We start from the raw sequence: 20,133 nt of genomic DNA, 5'->3' as shown, positions 1-20,133 counted from the left end.
CTGACACCGCCTCAAAATTCAACCCATGCAACTGAGGAAGAACTTCAACTGCACCGAGCCTGTGGGAATTACAAGCCAAACGCCTTCCCAACACACCAGGCCAAGAATCGCACTGAGATGAATGGTGACTGTGATCCTTTGACAAGTCTAGTCTGTGAGGGAATTATTGAGGTGGAATCCCCAGTTTAATCCTGGGAACTCCAGCAAGTTCCCGTGTCATGTGGTGGAGTGTGGTGACAGTGCTGGTAGCATCTGTCACTCAGTAAATCTTGGTGCACAGTGGTCTGTGGAACTGTGAGACTGACTCCAGTGTAAGTGGCTAGACACTGGTAAATGGTTCACTTCGGGAATGCCAGCTACAGCCAGCACCATTCAAACCACAGTATCTTCAGTTTCCCTTGTATTGAGCAGCAGGGGAAAGGGATGGTCAGCTGTGGTCTGAGGAACCTTGCTGCTGTTTATCAGCGTCAACCCTTGACAACAAGGGAGATATGGGATCAAAGACCGGGGACCATCAGGACGACCATCAGTAATCTGTGTCTATCTATTCATCTACCACACAGTCAGTAACTTTAAATTCCTGTGTGTCACTATCTCAGAGGACCTGTCCTGGACTCAGCATATAAATGTAATTGCAGAGGAAACAGGACAGTGCCACTACTTCCTCAGGAGTCTGTGGAGATTTGGCATGATGTCTAAAACCTTGATAAACTTCTATAGATGTCTAGTGGAAAGTGTATTGACTGGCTGCATTACGGCCTGGTATGGGAACAGCAATGCCTTTGAATGGAAATTACTGCAAACGATAGTGGATTCAGCCGAGTACATAATGGGTAAAGCACTCTCAACCATTGAGCACATCTACATGAAATGCTGTCGTAAGAAAGCAGCATCTATCATCAAAGATCCTCACCACCCAGGCCGGGCTCTTTTCTCACTGCTGCCATCAGGCAGAAGGAACAAAAGCCTCAGGACTCACAGCACCAGTTTCAAGAACAGTTACTACCCTCAAGCATCCGGCTCTTGAATAAAAGAGGATATTTACGCTCATCTATTGAGATGTTCCCATAAACAATGATCTCACTTTAAGGACTCTTTACCTTGTTATTTATCGCTATTTATTTAGGGTTGCAATTCAACAGTTTATTGTCTTCTATGCTCTTGCTGTTTCATTGATCCTGTTTACAGTTACTATTCTATAGATTTGCTAAGTATGCCCACAAGCAAATGAATCTCAGAGTTGTATGTGGTGACATATATGTACCCTGATAATAAATTTTACTTTGAATTTTCAGACTTCAAATGAAGATTTTCCAGTGGTGGGGAGCTTTAGGAATTGTAGGCTAAAAGTGACCATTCCCTTCCAACATCACCCAAACAGACTAGATTGTCATGTTGTAGTTCAGTTTGTAGACAAGTGACACACTGCAGAAGTACTTGCTGGGTTGGTAAAGGCCCTGGGATGTTCTGGGGTTGTAGAAGCCAATACAAAACAAATTTTTTCATCAAAATAGGAAAAGTATGTTGCATCTGGAGTTTCTCCGGTTAGTGGATGATTTCCCTCCATGCCTCTCTAAATTCAGTAAAATAAAACTGGGAACAGTGTAGTAGCCAGAAATCAGACTGACAGAGTCTGGTGAAGGGTCACTGATGTGAAACATTAACTCTGTTTCTCATCCCACAGATGTTCCCTGAGCTGCTCAGTGTTGGCAGTGTAGGAGGCACAATAATGTCAGTCGGTGAGATTTGCAGCTGAGGATCTTTTACATCCCGGGACCAGCAGGTGGTAAGTACAGTTCTGTCTGGATCAGTGTTCCTCTGGGTCTTTATAAAAACATCCATCAAACTGACAGCAGGGTGCTGGGGTGAAGAGGGGAACTGGATCTGGGTGGGTCACAGGGTGCTGAGGTGAAGAGGGGAACTGGATCTGGGTGGGTCACAGGGTGCTGGGGTGAAGAGGGGAACTGGATCTGGGTGGGTCACAGGGTGCTGGGGTGAAGAGGGGAAAGATCTGGGTGGGTCACAGGATGCTGGGGTGGAGGGGAACTGAATCTCGGTGGGTCACAGGGAGCCGGGTATTTGTACAAAACGATCGATGGTGAATCAGCAAATCGGTGGAGGTTCAGTCTGATTTCAGTCTGTATTGTAGTAAGTGGATAGAACATCGGGGAGTATGAACAACAGATGGGCAATTTTATTTATTCATTCGTCTTTTGGAATCTGGGCTTTGCCAGTAAAGTCTGAATGAATTACACATCTGAGCTGTCATTCAGAGGGCTTTTGAAGATAAACACATTGATGGGTCATAAATAGGCTCATTGAACATAGGACATAGAACATAGAAAACCTACAGCACAATACAGGCCCTTCAGCACACAAAGTTGTGCCGAACATGTCCCTACCTTAGAAATAACTAGACTTCCACATAGCTCTCTATTTTTCTAAGCTCCATGTACCTATCCAAAGGTCTCTTAAAAGACGCTATTGTACCCACCTCCACCACCATTGCCGGCAGCCCATTCCACACACTTACCACTCTCTGAGTAAAAAACTTACCCCTGGCATCTCTTCTGTACCTACTCCCCAGCAGCTTAAACCTGTGTCCTCTTGTTGCAACCATTTCTGCCCTGGGAAAAAGCCTCTGACTATCCACACGATCAATACCTCTCATCATCTTTTTCACCTCTATCATCCTCCATCGCCCCAATGAGAAAAGGCCAAGTTCACTCAACCTGTTCTCATAAGGCATGCTCCCAATCCAGGAACCATCCTTGTAAATCTTCTCTGCACCCTTTCTATGGCTTCCACATCCTTCCTGTAGTGAGGCAACCAGAACTGAGAACAGTACTCCAATTGGGGTCTAACCAGGGTCCTATATAGCTGCAAAGGGTAAGGATGGTAAGGATGAGAGATCTCCTTCCCTGAGGGACATCAGGAAAACTGAATGGTCATCATTACTAATGACTAGATTTAAAAACAATACCAATTATTAAGATGTTGGAAATCTGACCACAGATCCAAATCTGTTGCAGAATATGATGAACTGAGTTTAAATTTGTCAGTTTTGTTGTGGTGGTATCCATGGACTGTTCATCCATCCGTCTGCACTATTCATCTGCTTTGATGTATTGCCCTGTTTCCCATCACTCTGAATCCAACCTTGTGCCTGTCCATTGGATCACTGTGTCCACGGTGTCCTGGACAATATTTCTCCTTCAATAACATCACCAGAACAGACTGTCTGATCGTTCTCACCTTGCAGTTTGTGGATTCTGCTGTGTGCAGAGTGGCTCCACATTCCCGACTCTACAACAGGGCTGTACTTTGAAACTACTTCATTGCATGTGAAGAGCTCGGGGACATCATAGAAACATAGAAAATAGGTGCAGGAGTAGGCCATTCGGCCTTTCGAGCCTGCACCGCCATTCAGTATGATCATGGCTGACCATCCAACTCAGAACCCTGTACCTGCTTTCTCTCCATACCCCCTGATCCCTTTAGCCACAAGGGCCATATCTAACTTCATCTTAAATATAGCCAATGAACTGGCCTCAACTGTTTCCTGTGGCAGAGAATTCCACAGATTCACCACTCTCTGTGTGAAGAAGTTTCTCCTCATCCCGGTCATAAAAGGTATCCCCTTTATCCTTAAGCTGTGACCCCTCGTTCTGGACTCCCCCAACATCAAAAACAATCTTCCTGCATCTAGCCTGTCCAATCCCTTTAGAATTTTATACGTTTCAATACGAACCCCCTCAATCTTCTAAATTCCAGTGAGTATAAGCCTAATCGATCCAGTCTTTCTTCATATGAAAGTCCTGCCATCCCAGGAATCAATCTGGTGAACATTCTTTGTACTCCCTCTATGGCAAGAATGTCTTTCCTCAGATTAAGGGACCAAAACTGCACTCAATACTCTCGGTATGGTCTCACCAAGGCCTTGTACAACTGCAGTAGAACCTCCCTGCTCCTGTACTCAAATCCTTTTGCTATGAATGCCAATATACCATTTGCCTTTTTCACCACCTGCTGTACGTGCATGAAAAGTGCTCTGTAAATATCAGCACTTTATCTCACAAACACTTTTACTGAATCACCAGCAACACTGGTTAATGCAGAAAATCACTTGTTTAAAAAAAACCGAGTCGGGGGATGGAGGAGGGCAAGAAATTAGAGCAGTTGCTCCGTCTGTGAACTGAGAATAAGCAGTTCATTTGAACAGTAAAGTTCAACTCGTGTCCGGTGAGTGTGTGATGGGACAGGTTGGGGGAAGCTTCACTCTGTGTCTAACCTCTGCTGCCTCCGCCCTGGGAGGGATGGGACAGTGCAGAAGGATCTTTGTATCTAATCCATGGCTGCCAGGACAGGACATGGGAGCTGTAATCTGCATTTAACTCATGCTCTGTGTACCCTTGGGTGCTTGTTGGAATCCCTTTGAGGAAGAATTTCCCAGATTTACAAGATAAATACTGATTCCATTGAATGACAGAGCAGAGAGTGAGGCCATTCATCCGATAGTGTCTGTGCTTCCCTTTAGCTGAGCAAACCCAATAAACCCATTGGTCTCTCTGCTCTTCCCTGTATCCCTACAAAAGGCGGATCTCCTCCTGTTCCCTCTCTACACTCACTATTGGCCACCACCATCATTCAGGCAGTGTGTTCCAGATCACAAACGTTCATCAACAAACCTTCCCTTAAATGCTCGCCTATTACACATTATTGACTGAAACGCTTTCCTCCCCACCCCACCTGCACCACTCCCTCTCTCCTCCCCCACCCACCAATGCGAGACTGCCCGGAATGTGTGAAGGAATTGTGATTTCAATTTCCTGCCTTACCTTTCCTGCACCCCTTCCCCTTTGCCTTCCCAACTCTAAAATTCTTCCCCACCGTTCCCACCTCCTCACCCATCAGGGAATAAAACTAAAACCTTACTCCCATCGATTAATCCTGGGTTATCGCCGATACTTTTGCTGTATCCCGGGACGGACCTCACGCCGGACATTACATGATGGGACTGACACCCACCTGTACCCTTGGGATATTGAGCCATCAACCAGATCATACATGTGTAACCATTCCCTCAGATTATGTCTCAATCCCATTACCTTCAACATGAAAGCAGCCGACAGTAAAACCCGATCCCAATAACTTGACACTGAACAGATCCATTGTTGTCACTGACAGGGAACGAGTTCAACTGCACTGAAACGCTCAGCCCCTGAACGTGGCTTCAGTTGGTGCTGAGGATCAGAAGCCAGACTTGAACCAAACACTGAGCTCACTCAGCACAACCGGCCGGTGTCAAGGCACAGTCTGGTGACAAGATCCGACCCCATTCCCCTGAGCCTGTTCCCGGTCTGTGGACAGTTCACTGGTGGGGTGGGGTATGTACCCTTGTACTGTTACTGGGCTCTAGAGAAACCCGCCGGTTAGGGGAGATTCATGTACTCTCTCTAAATATCTCATTGATTTCAGTTAAATCACAGAATTCGCCAAAACCGTAAATAAATAAAATTCTAGTGCGTGAAGATACAATTGAGAATTTGGTCTTACCTGAAGTCACTGTCAGCGAGGTTCCTCCGCCCCAGTAGTCAAAATAATCACAGTGCTCCATCTCCCCATTCACCCAGTGCAGTAACTTCACTTGCCCGTCACATCCAATAATCTCAGCAAAATGTCAACATGATCCCTGTCCGGACCGGGAGCAGCCGCTTCCTGGATTTCCATCCCAAACTCCGTCCTTGTCTCTTCATGGCGTGTGATTAAAAGAGGCATTTTCACAGTTTTCCTGTCTGTGGACACCGGCTCCCGCCATCATCCGGAATCAGAGTCGAATCCTTTTTGGGCTTTTAATTGTCCAGAAATGGACATTTACACCCAGCAGTTCAAGTCAGGCATCGGGGATTTGACTCTGGGAAGCAGCAATGCGGAATCCGTGGAGACAGACTGCGCTGCAGACGCTCCTTTGTCGGGACCAGTTTCTGTTCAGCTCCCCGTCACCGTGCTCCATAGTCACAGTGCTTCACCGCAGGTCACAAACCGCCTTCATCACATCCAACCCGAAATCCAGTGGATCCCAGAGCCGGCCGGCGGATTTATTAAACCCTCCCTCTGTGTCCGGGTATCCCACACAGCGGGGCCCAATCTTGACCATCCTGGTCCTGAAGTGGAGATGATATAACCCACCGGGACCTTTCACTGGGCTTCCACTGACAGCTCCTCCTCGGTGGTCCCGTTCCCTTCCAGACACATCTCCAGTGGAACTTGTTCCAATTTCCAGATTATCCACTCGGGATCTGATTGATATTCACGAATCTCGGGGTAAAGACCAGTGGAAGCGTCCGAATAGCCCAATTTAAAGCGTTTTGTTGCGGTAGGTTTGTGTATGGAGGGAGCCGCCATCTCTCACACTGTGCCACCCAGTTATAGTCACAGTGATACACCGCCGTACGATAACCTCCGCCCCTCTCACTGTCTCCCAGCACAGTCACTCCTCAGTCAAACCGCACGGGAAAACCAAGGTCTTTCTGATCATCAGTGTTACTCGGCGCTAGACCATTTTCTGGAAACTGCAATTCAGGCAACGTCACCCGGTCTGCTTGATCGGTGACCCCAGCCCCGCTGCGGCGCTTGGCTCAGTGTTGCCATCTGAAGTGATCCACATAACCTTTCGGTTTCCCTTCTCATGAATCCCGATTGACAACCCTCTTCCCATTCCAGAGCGACACAGTAAAGCCGGGAAGATCACTACTGCCCTTTTTCTCAGCGCCCGAAGGGGCAGGCGTTCTCGCAGGGTTTTTGTCCCGGTCCAGTCCCGGTTCCTCTCACTGTGCCTCTCGCACAATAATAGGTGGCCGTGTCGTCCAGTCTCAGGCTGTTCACTTGCAGATACGCCGTACTGCTGTCCTTGGAAACAGTGAACCGGCCTTGGACTCCGGGCGCGTAATATTTATCGTCATCGTAGTCTATCCCAGCCAACCACACCAGCCCTTTCCCGGAGATCTGTTTCACCCAGCTTATTCCATAGACGTTGCTATCGAAGGTGCCGACTGCGCAGGACAGTCTGTGGGACTGTCCGGGCTTTACCACCGCTGACTCGGGCTGGGTCAGCACGATGTCGGAATGCACTCCTGTCATTAAAGGAGAAAAGAACAGACGTTAATAAATCGTTCCACGAGCAGAGGGTCACAGAAATTCCGAGAATCAACCGATCTCGTGTGCGGGACAAGCCGCGGGACACCCACCTGCCAGACAAGACAGGAGGAGACAGAGATAAAGAACGACCCCCATCGCCCTGAACACTGAGCCGGACTTGGACACTGTTGAGATCGGCGGCTTCAGCTCAGGCCGGCTTTGTCCGGAGCCGCAGTGAGCGCTGTTTAAATAGGGACGTGGGCTGTGAGTGAGAGAGGGAGCCGCGGTTTGAACAGGCTCTCACACACTGAAACCAGAGGCGCAGCTTCCTGTCCCCGCCCACAGCAGCGATTTCAATTCCCCAAAAGATGTTTGTCTCTGCAACAGGCGGCAGGTCCGCGGCAGTGACCAGAGCCGGATTAAAGATCTGTCACACTCTGCTCGATTCATCAATTTCAGCGATGAACAGTTTGTGTAAACTGAAACACACAGAATCCCAGCGAGAGAGAATGAGAGACACCAGTCAGTGGACAGATTTCCCCCTGAGAGACAAAGACTGAGAGATACCAGTCAGTGGGCAGATATCCCCCTGAGAGACAGGGACTGAGGGACACCAGTCAGTGGACAGATATCCCTCTGAGAGACAGGGACTGAGAGACACCAGTCAGTGGACAGATATCCCCCTGAGAGACAGGAACTGAGAGACACTAGGCAGTGGACAGATATCCCCCTGAGAGACAGGGACTGAGAGACACCAGTCTGTGGACAGATTTCCCCCTGAGAGACAGGGACTGAGAGACACTAGGCAGTGGACAGATATCCCCCTGAGAGACAGGGACTGAGAGACACCAGTCTGTGGACAGATTTCCCCCTGAGAGACAGGGACTGAGAGACACTAGGCAGTGGACAGATATCCCCCTGAGAGACACCAGTCAGTGGACAGATTTCCCCCTGAGAGACAGGGACTGTGAGACACCAGTCAGTGGACAGATATCCCCCTGAGAGACAGGGACTGAGAGACACTAGGCAGTGGACAGATATCCCCCTGAGAGACACCAGTCAGTGGACAGATTTCCCCCTGAGAGACAGGGACTGTGAGACACCAGTCAGTGGACAGATTTCCCCCTGAGAGACAGGGACTGTGAGACACCAGTCAGTGGACAGATATCCCCCTGAGAGACAGGGACTGAGAGACACCAGTCTGTGGACAGATATCCCCCTGAGAGACACCAGTCAGTGGACAGATATCCCCCTGAGAGACAGGGACTGAGAGACACCAGTCTGTGGACAGATATCCCCCTGAGAGACAGGGACTGAGAGACAATAGGCAGTGGACAGATATCCCCCTGAGAGACACCAGTCAGTGGACAGATATCCCCCTGAGAGACAGGGACTGAGAGACACCAGTCAGTGGACAGATATCCCCCTGAGAGACAGGGACTGAGAGACACCAGTCAGTGGACAGATATCCCCCTGAGAGACAGGGACTGAGAGACACCAGTCTGTGGACAGATATCCCCCTGAGAGACACCAGTCAGTGGACAGATATCCCCCTGAGAGACAGGGACTGAGAGACACCAGTCTGTGGACAGATATCCCCCTGAGAGACAGGGACTGAGAGACAATAGGCAGTGGACAGATATCCCCCTGAGAGACACCAGTCAGTGGACAGATATCCCCCTGAGAGACAGGGACTGAGAGACACCAGTCAGTGGACAGATATCCCCCTGAGAGACAGGGACTGAGAGACAATAGGCAGTGGACAGATATCCCCCTGAGAGACACCAGTCAGTGGACAGATTTCCCCCTGAGAGACAGGGACTGTGAGACACCAGTCAATGGGCAGATGCCCCCAGAGACACCAGTCAATGGAGAGAACTCCCCCTCAGAGACAGGGACTGAGCTACATCAGTGTGAGGAAAATGTCTGAGGTAACTAAAATAATTTACACACAATATTCTGTCTGCACCCAGAATCAGTAGCAAACAGAAGGGAGTAGAATATACACTGATCTGAAATCTTCTCTCTCAGGGACCTGACAACAGGAATCTCAGAACTAAGTCCTGGAAAGATCTCCCTTCACCAATATTAGAAGACTTTAACCTGTTTCAGCCTATGAGAGGGGCAGGACGTTTGATGGAAAGAATTTCCCAGCAGAAGCCAAACAGCAGGTGAAACATTTGTGTTTGGAAACAGAATGGTTGTGAGTCAGGTGTGCAGACAAGTGATATGGGATAGGTCGGTGAGACAGGGGGAAGGAATCCATGGAGAAGATAGTCTGTTTCTATCAAAATTACCAATCCTGGTAATGGCAATATGGTGTGTCCCAAATTTCGCATTTTCACTCAAATATAACTATATTGATTGAATTACTTATCAAACCAAAGCTCATCCTGTTAGCAATCCCATTCCATAAAAACTCAGTGTTACAAAAATGCCAACAGAAGCTCCAAAGATCTCATCACTGGGAGAGAAAGGATACATCAAGAAGATGGGTTACACCTGGGGACAACTTGAAAGATTGACCCAGGACACTGACAGCTACTGCCAATGGCCTGTGCCCCAGTTCGGATGATGGGCTTAATCAGCAGATTTCATAGCTTCAGGACAAACCAGAATCATTTTGCAGTTAATGAAGTAATTTTTGAAGTGGAGTCACTGGTGTCACTGAGGGAAAGTGGGACCCAAATGGCACAGAGTAAGCAATCTGAAACAGCAATGGAGTAGGGAGATTCAGACATTCTGTGATGCTGGTTGAGGGCAGACAGGCAGTGGAGAACTTTCCAAATCTTGTACCTCCACTGGAAAGGCAGTACTTCACTGTTCACTGCCTGGCAGGGCCAGCCTGCACCAGGGGCTCCAATCTCTGCAGAGGAACCATAATCCACAAAGAGTGGAACAAAACTGACAGTGATCCCACTGAGATGGGTAAAAATACCATGAGTGTCGGGAAAGGCTCCAGGATATCTCACTGTCACATCCTCACATCCCACTGTGGTAGCAGTCGATACAGGGCAGTGACAGCTGTCAGAAAATAAGGAATAGATCCAGGAGGAGGGGCCTTTTGACCCGATTCACCTGCTATATCATTCAATAAGATCATCACTTATATTTTAACTCAAATTAAAATCATATCAGTAAAATAGCTGTTGCCTTGAATGCTCTCAGGGACTGAGACTCTACAGCCCCTTGAGTCAAGAATTCCATAGATTCAATGTCCTCTAGGTAAAGACATTCTCTCCATCTTGCTCTTGAATAGTAGAACTCTGAGCATGTGCCCCTTGGATCTAGACATCCCAGCCAGCAGAAACATCCCCTCAGCATCTACCCTGCCATCACTCCAGAATGAGATAGATATCACACCACTCTTCCAAACTCTGGAGAGTGGAGTGTAGTCCGCTTCACCTCTCCTCACACAAGCTTGCTGTGCCAGCAATCAAACTGATGAACACTGTCTGCACTACTTGTGTCACAAATCTATCCGTCCTCAGGTAGGGAGCCCAGACTTGTACTCAGTATTGTAGAGGTTGTTTCCCCGTGGCTGTCTGTAATTGGAGCTACATGTCTCTGCTCTTCTACTCAGTGTTGCCACACCTTCATGTTAACTTTAGTGATTCATAGACAAGGGACAGAGTTACCTCTGAACAACACTCTTCAGTCTTCCAATCTGAACACAGTACTCTGTATCTTTGTAATGTTTTTAACAAAGTTGGTGACCTCACTTATTCCCAGTTTATATTCCATCTGCCTTGTCTGGATCCATTCAGTTTTCCTGTCTGTATCCCTGGAAGCCTCACTGTCCACTTACACACAGCACACAATGATTCCTACCATGTTATATATCAGTGCACGTCTGTCCTCCCTTCTCCCTCATGTCCTTGTCTCTTCTCCCCGTAGATCCATCCCTATCAGTCACTCTACCCACCTCTTGTGGCAGTGAGTTCCACTACCTCACTAAGACAGAACATTCTTCAGAGTTCCCTGTGACATTTCTTGCTAACTATCTGACCCTGATACAGAAGTCAGGAAACTGAGTTCCCCACTTCACCCCTGAAGCCTGGTTTATCATTCCATGTGATCATAGCTGATCTGACCATAACTTCACTCCGACATTCCCACCTGCCCTCAGCTACCTTTCAAATTTTACCTTCCAGGAGTCCACCTCCCTCTACTTTAAATATGTTCGGAGATTCTGCTTCCCTGCTCTGGCAAGGAAGACAGTTCAAAACACATAACTCTGCAGTCAAAAATATTACCTTATCTCATTCCCAAATAGTATCCAATTGTTATTAAATAGTGCTCCTTTGTTTTAAATTCTCCCACTAGAAGAAAGATGCTCTTCATGGCCACACTGTCCAGACCTCACAGGATCTTCTATACGTGGTGTCCACTTGAATAGGTACAGTACCTCCGGTACCTAATCAAATGACCACTGAGTGTATGGTCGTGGTTTTCTGTTGCTCTTACCCATCCACATCAAGGTTTGATGTGTTGTGTGTTCAGAGATGCTCCTCTGCACGCCACTGTTGAAACGCGTGGTTATTTGTGTAACTGACACCCTCCTGTCAGCTTGAACCAGTCTGGCCATTCTCCTCTGATCTCTCTCATTCACAAGGAGATTTCACCCACAGAACTGCCCCTCACTGCATGGCTTCTTTTTTTCACCATTCTCTGTAAACTCTAGAGACTACTGTGACTGAAAATCCCAGGAGATCAGCAGTTTCTGAGATACTCAAACAACCCCGTATGGCACCAACAATTATTCCATCGTGAAAGTCACTTAGATCACATTTCTTCCCCATTCTGATGTTTAGATTGTACAATAATTGAACCTCTTGACCATATCTGCATGATTTTATGCATTGCGCTGCCACATGATTGGCTGATTATGTATTTTTGTTGACAAACAGGTGCACAGGTGTACCAAAGTAGAACGGAATCATTGTTACACCAAATCCAATGCAGCACAAAAAAAGCCACAAAATAACACAAAAATAATAAAAAAAACACTATCAATATAAGTATGTTAGAGTGCATATAAATAGATTAATTGTATCCTTAAGCACAGGAGTGTCTCTACATAAGGTGACTGACAGGTAGTGGAGGCAGATATGATAGGGTCTTTTAAGAGACTCCTGGATAGGTATATAGTGCTTAGAAAAATAGAGGGCTGTGGGTATCCCTAGGTAATTTCTACAGTAAGGATACGTTCGGCACTGCTTTGTGGGCCAAAGTGCCTGTATTGTGCTGTAGGCTTTCTATGTTTCTATCTTTCTAAAGAATAATGTAACGGTGTTTGGAGACCTGGAGGTAATGGTTAGTGAGTAGAGGTAGTTAGTAGGGGACTTCAGGTAAGACGATGGAGGGCAGGGTCAACTAGAGGTGTTATTTTTTATGAGTACAAGACCCTGCTGGATATTAAGAACTGCAGGTCTACCCCATCAGAATCAGAATCAGCTTTAAAATCGCCAGCATATGTTGTGAAATATGTTAATTTTGTGACAGCAGTGCAATAATTCCAGTAAGTATATATGTATATTAAATAGTTAAATTAAGGTAAATAGCACAAAAACAGAAGTTATAAAAAAAGTAGTGAGGTAGTGTTCATGGGTTCAATGTCCATTTTGAAATCAGATGGCAGAGGGGAAGAAGCTGTTCCTGAATCACTGAGTGTGTGTCTTCAGGCTTCTGTATCTCCTTCTTGATGGTAACAATGAGAAGGGCACAATGAGAAGAGGGTGATGGGGGTCCTTGATGATGGAAGCCACTTTGCTGAGGTCCTGCTCCTTGAAGTGTTTTAGATACTATGGAGGTTTGTACACATGATCAAGCTGACTAATTTTACAACTCTCTGCATCTGTCTATGATTCTGTGCAGTAGTTCTCCCCCCCCCCTCCACCACCACCATACCAGATGGTGATGCAGCCAGTCAGAATGGTCTCCAGCATACATCCATAGTAGTTTTCAAGTGTTTTAGGTGACAAACATAATCTCCTCAAACTCCTGATGAAATATAACCTCTGTCTTGCCTTCTTTATGGCTGATACCCGGGAACTTGAAATTGCTCACTCTTTCTACTTCTCTATGAGGATTGGTATGTGTTCCCTCATCTTACCCTACCTGAAGTCCACTATCAGCTCTTTGGTCTTACTGATGTTGAGTGCACGGTTGTTGCTGCAACACCACTCAACTAGCTGGTATATCTTGCTCCGATACACCCCCTCATCACTATCTGAGATGCAGCCAACAATGGTTGTATCATCAGTAAATTTATGGATGGGATTTGAGCTAGAATAATGCAGTGGGTTAAGCCCACATCCCTGAGGTGCACCAGTTTTGATCATCAGAGAGGAGGAGATATCTGCACAGACTGTGGTCTTCCGGTTAAGAAGTTGAGGATCCAGTTTCAGAGAGAGGTTCAGGGGTCCAGGTTCTGTAACTTCTCAATCAGTACTGTAGAATGATGGTATTAAATGCTGAGCTATAGTTAATGAACAGCATCCTGACTTAGGTTCTCGTATTGTCCAGATGATCCAAGGCCACATGGAGAGCCATTGAGATCGTGTCCTCTGTAGACCTACTATGGCAATAGGCAAATTGCCGTGGGTCCAAATCCTTGCTAAGGCAGGAGTTGATTCTAGTTATGACCAACCTCTCAAAGCCTTTCTTCAGCAAGTTGCTCGTTGGGGGAGAAAGTGAAAGAGTTGGAGTTGGTGCGAACTATGCTGCTGACTGTGTCAGAGAGGTGTAAAGGAGTTGGTGTGTGAAGGCGATGTGTAGTCTAACTGTGAGTGTTCATCTTAGCCACTTTCCTTGTGATCGCATGACCCTGTTGGACATTGTTAATGTGGAGTGTTGCAAGTTGAATTCACTAATATATTGGTGGATGGTGGGGTAGCTGCATGGCTTTGGACTTAGCAGGGACTTAGGCCTCAAGCCGTGGCATTGCCTGTTTACAGCTGCCCAAGAGAGAAGTGTTGGTGTCAGTGAACTCCATTGGAGGCAATGTAGCATGGTGTCCAAAGTGGAGTCAGTGCTGGTCCCCAGTGTTGATTTGGCAGAAGGCAAGCTATATTGTGGTTGACTGCAGACTGCTGCAACTTTCATGGACTCAGTGTCTGGGACTATACTTTCTGTGACTATTTTACTGATATTTTATATGAGCTTACTGTCTTATATGTGCTCTTGTGCTATGTATGACTGTTGGTACTGTGTTTTGCACCTTGGTTCCAGAGTAGCGCTGTTACATATGGCTGTATTCTACCTCACTACTTCTTTGTTTCGGTTTTTTGCTCTACTATTTTAACTTAACTGTGTAATAGACATAGATATACTTAATGTAACTCAAGTTCTTTTTTCTTGAGATGTTCAGTCAATAATCAGCTCTTTGGTCTTGCTGACATTGACTGAGAGGTTGTTGTTGTGGTTCCACTCAGCCAGGTTTTAAATCTGCCTCCTATATGCTGATTCATCACCACCTTTGATTCAGCCTCCGACAGTGGTGTCATCAGCAAACTTAAATATGGTATTGGAGCTGTGCTTAGGCACACAGTCGTATGCATATAGTGAGTACAGCAGAGGGCTAAGCACACAGCCTTGCTGATGGAGATTGTGGAGGAGGTGTTGCCAATCCAAACTGACTGGGCTTTGCAAGTGAGGAAATCGAGGATCCATTTGCACAAGGAAGTATTGGGACACAGTCTTGAAGGCAGTTAAACCTGTGAACCAGAAAATGTAGGCTGCTCCAATAACTCGAGAATCACCTCATACTAGAGACAGAGATCAAAGGTGAAATTCCCCAAAGTCTTCAATGCCCCAGCACAGAAATGGATTGATCGAGGAAAAAAAATGATTTTAAAATCTAACACAAAACTACGGGTCTATCAGCTACAGTGATCTCTGTCCTTCTGTTTGCTTCCGAGACTTGGACTAGCTGTACTCAGTGGTCACTTTATTCAGTTTACCTGTACACCTGCTCGTTAATGCAAATATCTAATCAGCCAATCACGTGGCAGTAACTCAATATATAAAAGCATGCAGGCATGGTCAAGATGTTCAATTGTTGTTCTGACCAAACATCAGAACGGAGAAGACATGTGACGTAAGTTGATACAAGAGAGCTATTGATAGTGGTGAACCCAAGAACAGAGTTAACTAAATTTAACAGGCTCAGACTCGAAATAAACAAGACAACACAAATGAAATCCAAAGGCAAATTCACAAACAGTAGAACAAGAATTGCATCTCTTACAATTGAGCACTGAGTGCTCAGTACGAGGCCTTTAAGTACAAACTTTCCATGATGGAATGTTGCAGGCAACAATTGGTAGTCTGAGTCTAAACGGGACAGTGGCTGCTAACCACACTCTGGGGAACTGGAGTGCCGAAACTCGGACACCTAGCACTGTTCATTTGGGATCATGACACTAAGTGATTTTATCCATGGAATGATTGTTGGTGCCAGACAGGGTGGTTTGAGCATCTCAAAAACTGCTGATCTCCTGGGATTTTCATAAACTCTAGAGATTACAGAAAATGGTGTGAAAAACGTTAAACATCTAGTGAATGGCAATTCTGTGGGTGAAAATGCTTTGTTAATGATAGAGGTCAGAGGAAAATGGCCAGACTGGTTCCAGCTGACAGGAAGATTGAAATAACCATGTGTTACAACAGCAGTGTGCAGAAGAGCATCTTTGAATGCACAACATGTGGAATCTTGAAGTGGATAGGCTACAGCAGCAGAAAACTACACCAGCTTCCACTCTTGAACTTAACGAAGTGACCACAGTTTTTTAATTTAGTTTTGAGATTTGTGGATTGTTGGGAAGGCCAGTCTTAATTGTCCATTCGAGATGTTCTGGAGGTGGTGGAAAGTGGTGTTATTGAACTACTGTAGTCCTTCTGGTGAAAGACCTCACACACTGCTGTTGGGTGGGGAATTTCAATTTAGACCCAGTGATTATGAAGCATTGATAAAGTATTTCCAACTCTGGATAATGAATGATTTGCTGTTGATGATGTTCTTATGTACTTTGCCTTTGCTGGTTCAGCTGTCCCTTGGTGGAGAGGCTCATTGCCATGACTTGTCAAAGGCAGTCAGTCTGATCTCATCTCTGGAATTCAGCTCTTTGACCCATAATTGTATCAAGGCTGTTATCAAAGGAGAACCAAGTGGTCCTGGCAAAGCCTTAACTGGTCACTGGTGATTAGGTTATTTGGTGAATAAGTTCCACTTGCTAACACTGTCGACTATTGCTCCCATCACATTACCAAAGATTGAGGAGACTAGTTGGACAATTATTGGCTGATTGGATTTGTCCCGCATATCAAGAGTGGACATATCGGGCAATTTTTCTCATTCTTGTGTATATGTCAGTGTTGCATCTGTACTGGAGCAGTTCAGCTGGAACAGCCAGTTTAATGGGATTGGGCCAGAGCACAAACTTACTGTTGCAGCAGTTTAAACACCAACTTCAATCTGAGTCCATCTCTGTTTTCTTCCCAGGAGAACTCAATATTTAAGTTTGGGTCAAGGCAGCTTTGTGTTGTTTCTTTCCAAAGGACATATGTCCCCATGATTGCACGGACCCCTTCTCCCTTCAGATTTTCAGTCCCACTAGTCAATCCTCTTTTACAAGGATGTTGCCTGGACTTAAGGATCTGAATTATAGGGAAAGGTTGAACAGGTAAGGGCTTTATTCCCTACAGTGCAGGAAAATGAGAGGAGATTTGACAGAGGTATACAAAATTATGAGGAGTATAGATAGGGTAAATGTAAGCAGACTTTTTCCACTGAAGTTTGGTGAGACTAGAACTAGAGGTCATGGGTTAAGGGTGAAAGGTGAATTGTTTAAGGAAAACAATAGGGGGATCTTCTTCATTCAGAAAGTGATGATAGTGTGGAATGTGCTGCCAGTGGAAGTGGTGGATGCACGTTCGATTTCAACACTTAAGAGAAATTGGGACAGGTACGTGAAGTGCTATGGTCTGGGTGCAGGTTGATGGGACTAGGCAGATTAATAGTTTGGCATAGATTAGATGGGCTGAAGGGTCTGTTTCTGTGTTGTAGTGTTCTAGTTTCTATGACTCTAAAGAATTGTTTATTGGTATTGGCCCTTAAATTTAAAAAAACCTATCGTCAGTAGTGTGCTTATTCATTTTAGTAAGTCTTTTTCCTCTGGAAGTTCCCCTGTTCAGAATAAGTCAAGCTGACATCTCCTACAGGAAGCCTGAGAAGGATATAGCCTCTATATCACTGCTCAGTTTCATCCACCTGTCAAGAACGAAAATATGAAATGTGTTTCTAGCAAATCAACAGCTGCACACAGAGATTCTGTTCAAATTGATCCTGTGTATTGACTGTCAGAAGGAGGTTGTTCAGCCCTCCAGTCTATTCCCAATTAAGCTGACCTGCGTCCGAGCTCCATTTACCCTCCTTGGCTCCACAGTTTTTAATAATCTAAATCAAACAAAATTCTATTGATTTTGAAAATTTCAATTGGCAATCCCCAGTCTCTACCATTTCCAGGGAGAATTGTGAATACCCTGGGTCCTAAATATCCTAGCACTGGAATAACCAGAAGAAGCAATCTTTCTGTGATTGTTCTGTGCCAATCCTCAATGTTTTTAAACTCCCCAATTACACTAGCCTTCAATGTTCCACACTTCAGAGAACAGAAAACCAGACCTAATAGTCCATCATGGTCTCAAAAGTACTTCACTGTGCCTCGTCCACACAACCCCCTCTCCAAGGAAAATACATTCTTCCTGAGGGGTGATACCAAAAATCACGGCCAGTGCGCCAGATATGGTCTAATTAGATCTCTACTCCATAGCAGTGTAATATCAACCCCACCCCCTTCCTATCCCTGTTTTCCCCACAAACTGCAGCACATTGAGACCTTAAGCTTAAATTCATCTTTAGGAATAATTAGAACCCAAACTGCCAGTGGTCTCTCACCCAAAGTAAACCTTCCACATTCCCTCTCTGTCCACTGGGATTCGTTATTCCCTTATGGAATCTGTGTCAGTCAGTGGACACAACAGAAACAAGACCTCTCTTGAAACACGAGCTCACCGAACAACAACCTCTGTGACTGTGGGCAGTTTACCTCCTTATGTCTCCCACCACACCTGAGCATTTTCATGTGTACCTGCCTCGAGCTACCATTGGCTTGTATTCATTAAACTAGAGTCATAGAGATGTACAACACAGAAATAGGTTATTTGGCCCATTTAGTCCATGCTGAATGTATTTAAACTGCCTACTCTCATCAACCTGGACCCCTGATTGCCACACCCCTACCATCCATGTACCTATCCAAACTTCTCTTAAATGTTAAAATCGAGTTCGCATCCACCATTTGTGCAGGCAACTCATTCCACTCTCTCACAACCATCTGGGTTAAATGGTTTCCCCTCATGTTCCCCTTAAACTTTCACCTTTCACCCTTAACCCATGACCTCTGCTTGTCATCCCACCCAACCTCAGTGGAAAAAGCCTGATTTTCATTGATCCTATCTATAGCATAAAAATCTCACAGCTGGTTGTCCCATTCCAGCTCCCACTGCCTATTGCCCATTCGGAATTGAGACATGGGACATGCTCTGCTCTACAACATTGACTATGTGGCAAAGCAAGGCTCCAATTCCATCTACAAATTTGTCAATGACACAACTGTTGTTGGCAGAATCTAAGATGGTGAAGAGGAGGCGTACAGGACTGAGATAGATTGCCTGGTTGAGTGGTGTCACAATAACACCCTTGCACTCAACATCAATAGATGGAGGAATTGACTGTGGACTTTAGGATGAAGAAGTCGAGGGAACACATTCCACTCATAGTCAGGGGATCAGCAGTGGAAAGGTTTAGCAGTTTCAAGTTCCTGGGTATCAGCATCTCCAAAGATCTTTCCTGGGCCCAACATATTGATGCAGTTATGAAGAAGACACGTCAGCAGCTACATTTCATTAGGAGTTTGAGGTAATTTGGTCGATCATCAAAGACTCTAGAAATTTGTACAGATGTAACATTGAGAGCATTCAACTGGTTGCATCAATGTCCAGAATGGAGGGGCCTCTGTGATGTAGATATGCAATGGGCTGGAGGAGTGAGAAGAGTGAAAATCCCAGGAAGAGATAAAGAGAGTGGGCGAGGAACATGGTGAAGGAAAGGAAACCCTATAGATATTGTTTCTCTGCCATGACTCTGGTACTACACATAATTAAATGAAATGTACAGCACAGCAGCAGATTCAGACCAATTATTTCATGCCATTGTTTATTTTCTGCATGAACCTTCAATGACTTGATTTTGTCCAACTGAGATTAGTGATAATTTACAATAGTTTTGGTTCCCCATCCCCACAGATGAAAGCATTTTTCTCCTCCACCTAATCAATTTTTTTTTTATTTGAGCATCTAAACCTTCCATTTATTACTAATGGTCAAAATTTCAGTTTCCCTAAGAACGAGCCATAAAGTAGAATCCAGTACATTCCAGCATCAAGGAGACAGTGTACCTGCTGGGAGAATTTCATGGGACTGGGTAAGAGGAGAGTACAGATTGCGTTTTGTCCAAGTTAAAGCATAGGTTTTCATGCCTGCTTTAACCTGGGTGAAACTTCATGAACCCTCAGTTCTGGTTGCTGCATTGTAAGGATGTGGCGGCTTTGGGACAGGGTGTAAAGACGTTCATGAGCATGTTGCCTGGATTAGAGAATATTACCTGTAAGGAGAGGTTGAACAATCTGTGACTGTAACTCTGGAGGGTAGGCTGAGAACCAAACTGATAAAGGCTTATAAAAGTATGAGAATCATCAACAGGTTGAACAGTCAGAATTATTTTCCCAGGGTAAAATGTCAATTCCAAAAGGACAGAGATTTAAGGTGAAGGTGTAACATTTAAAGGAGATGTGTGGTGTAAGCTTTTATTTAAGCACAGGGAGTGGTAGGTGTCTGGAATGCACTGCCAGGGGTAATGGTGGAAACAGCATG

At 45.6% G+C, this 20,133-nt stretch overlaps 1 protein-coding gene across 1 annotated transcript in view; it reads right to left on the bottom strand.

Annotated features, from left to right (window-relative positions):
* LOC140716290 (immunoglobulin mu heavy chain-like) overlaps nucleotides 1–20,133 on the bottom strand; it is a 115,233-nt gene that overhangs the window by 9,739 nt on the left and 85,361 nt on the right. Inside the window, exons 3-6 of the mRNA XM_073028892.1 lie at nucleotides 7,248–7,399; nucleotides 6,773–7,133; nucleotides 6,044–6,164; nucleotides 5,557–5,668 (exon numbers count right to left, since the gene is read on the bottom strand). Of these exons, the coding sequence (XP_072884993.1) occupies nucleotides 5,557–5,668; nucleotides 6,044–6,164; nucleotides 6,773–7,133; nucleotides 7,248–7,399 (746 nt within the window). The remainder of the gene's footprint in view (nucleotides 1–5,556; nucleotides 5,669–6,043; nucleotides 6,165–6,772; nucleotides 7,134–7,247; nucleotides 7,400–20,133) is intronic.

Source organism: Hemitrygon akajei, chromosome 25, assembly GCF_048418815.1.
Source record: "Hemitrygon akajei chromosome 25, sHemAka1.3, whole genome shotgun sequence".
Taxonomy (NCBI): Eukaryota; Metazoa; Chordata; class Chondrichthyes; order Myliobatiformes; family Dasyatidae; genus Hemitrygon; species Hemitrygon akajei.
The sequence above is the reverse complement of the archived record's forward strand: the minus strand, read 5'-3'. Positions and strand labels throughout refer to the sequence as shown.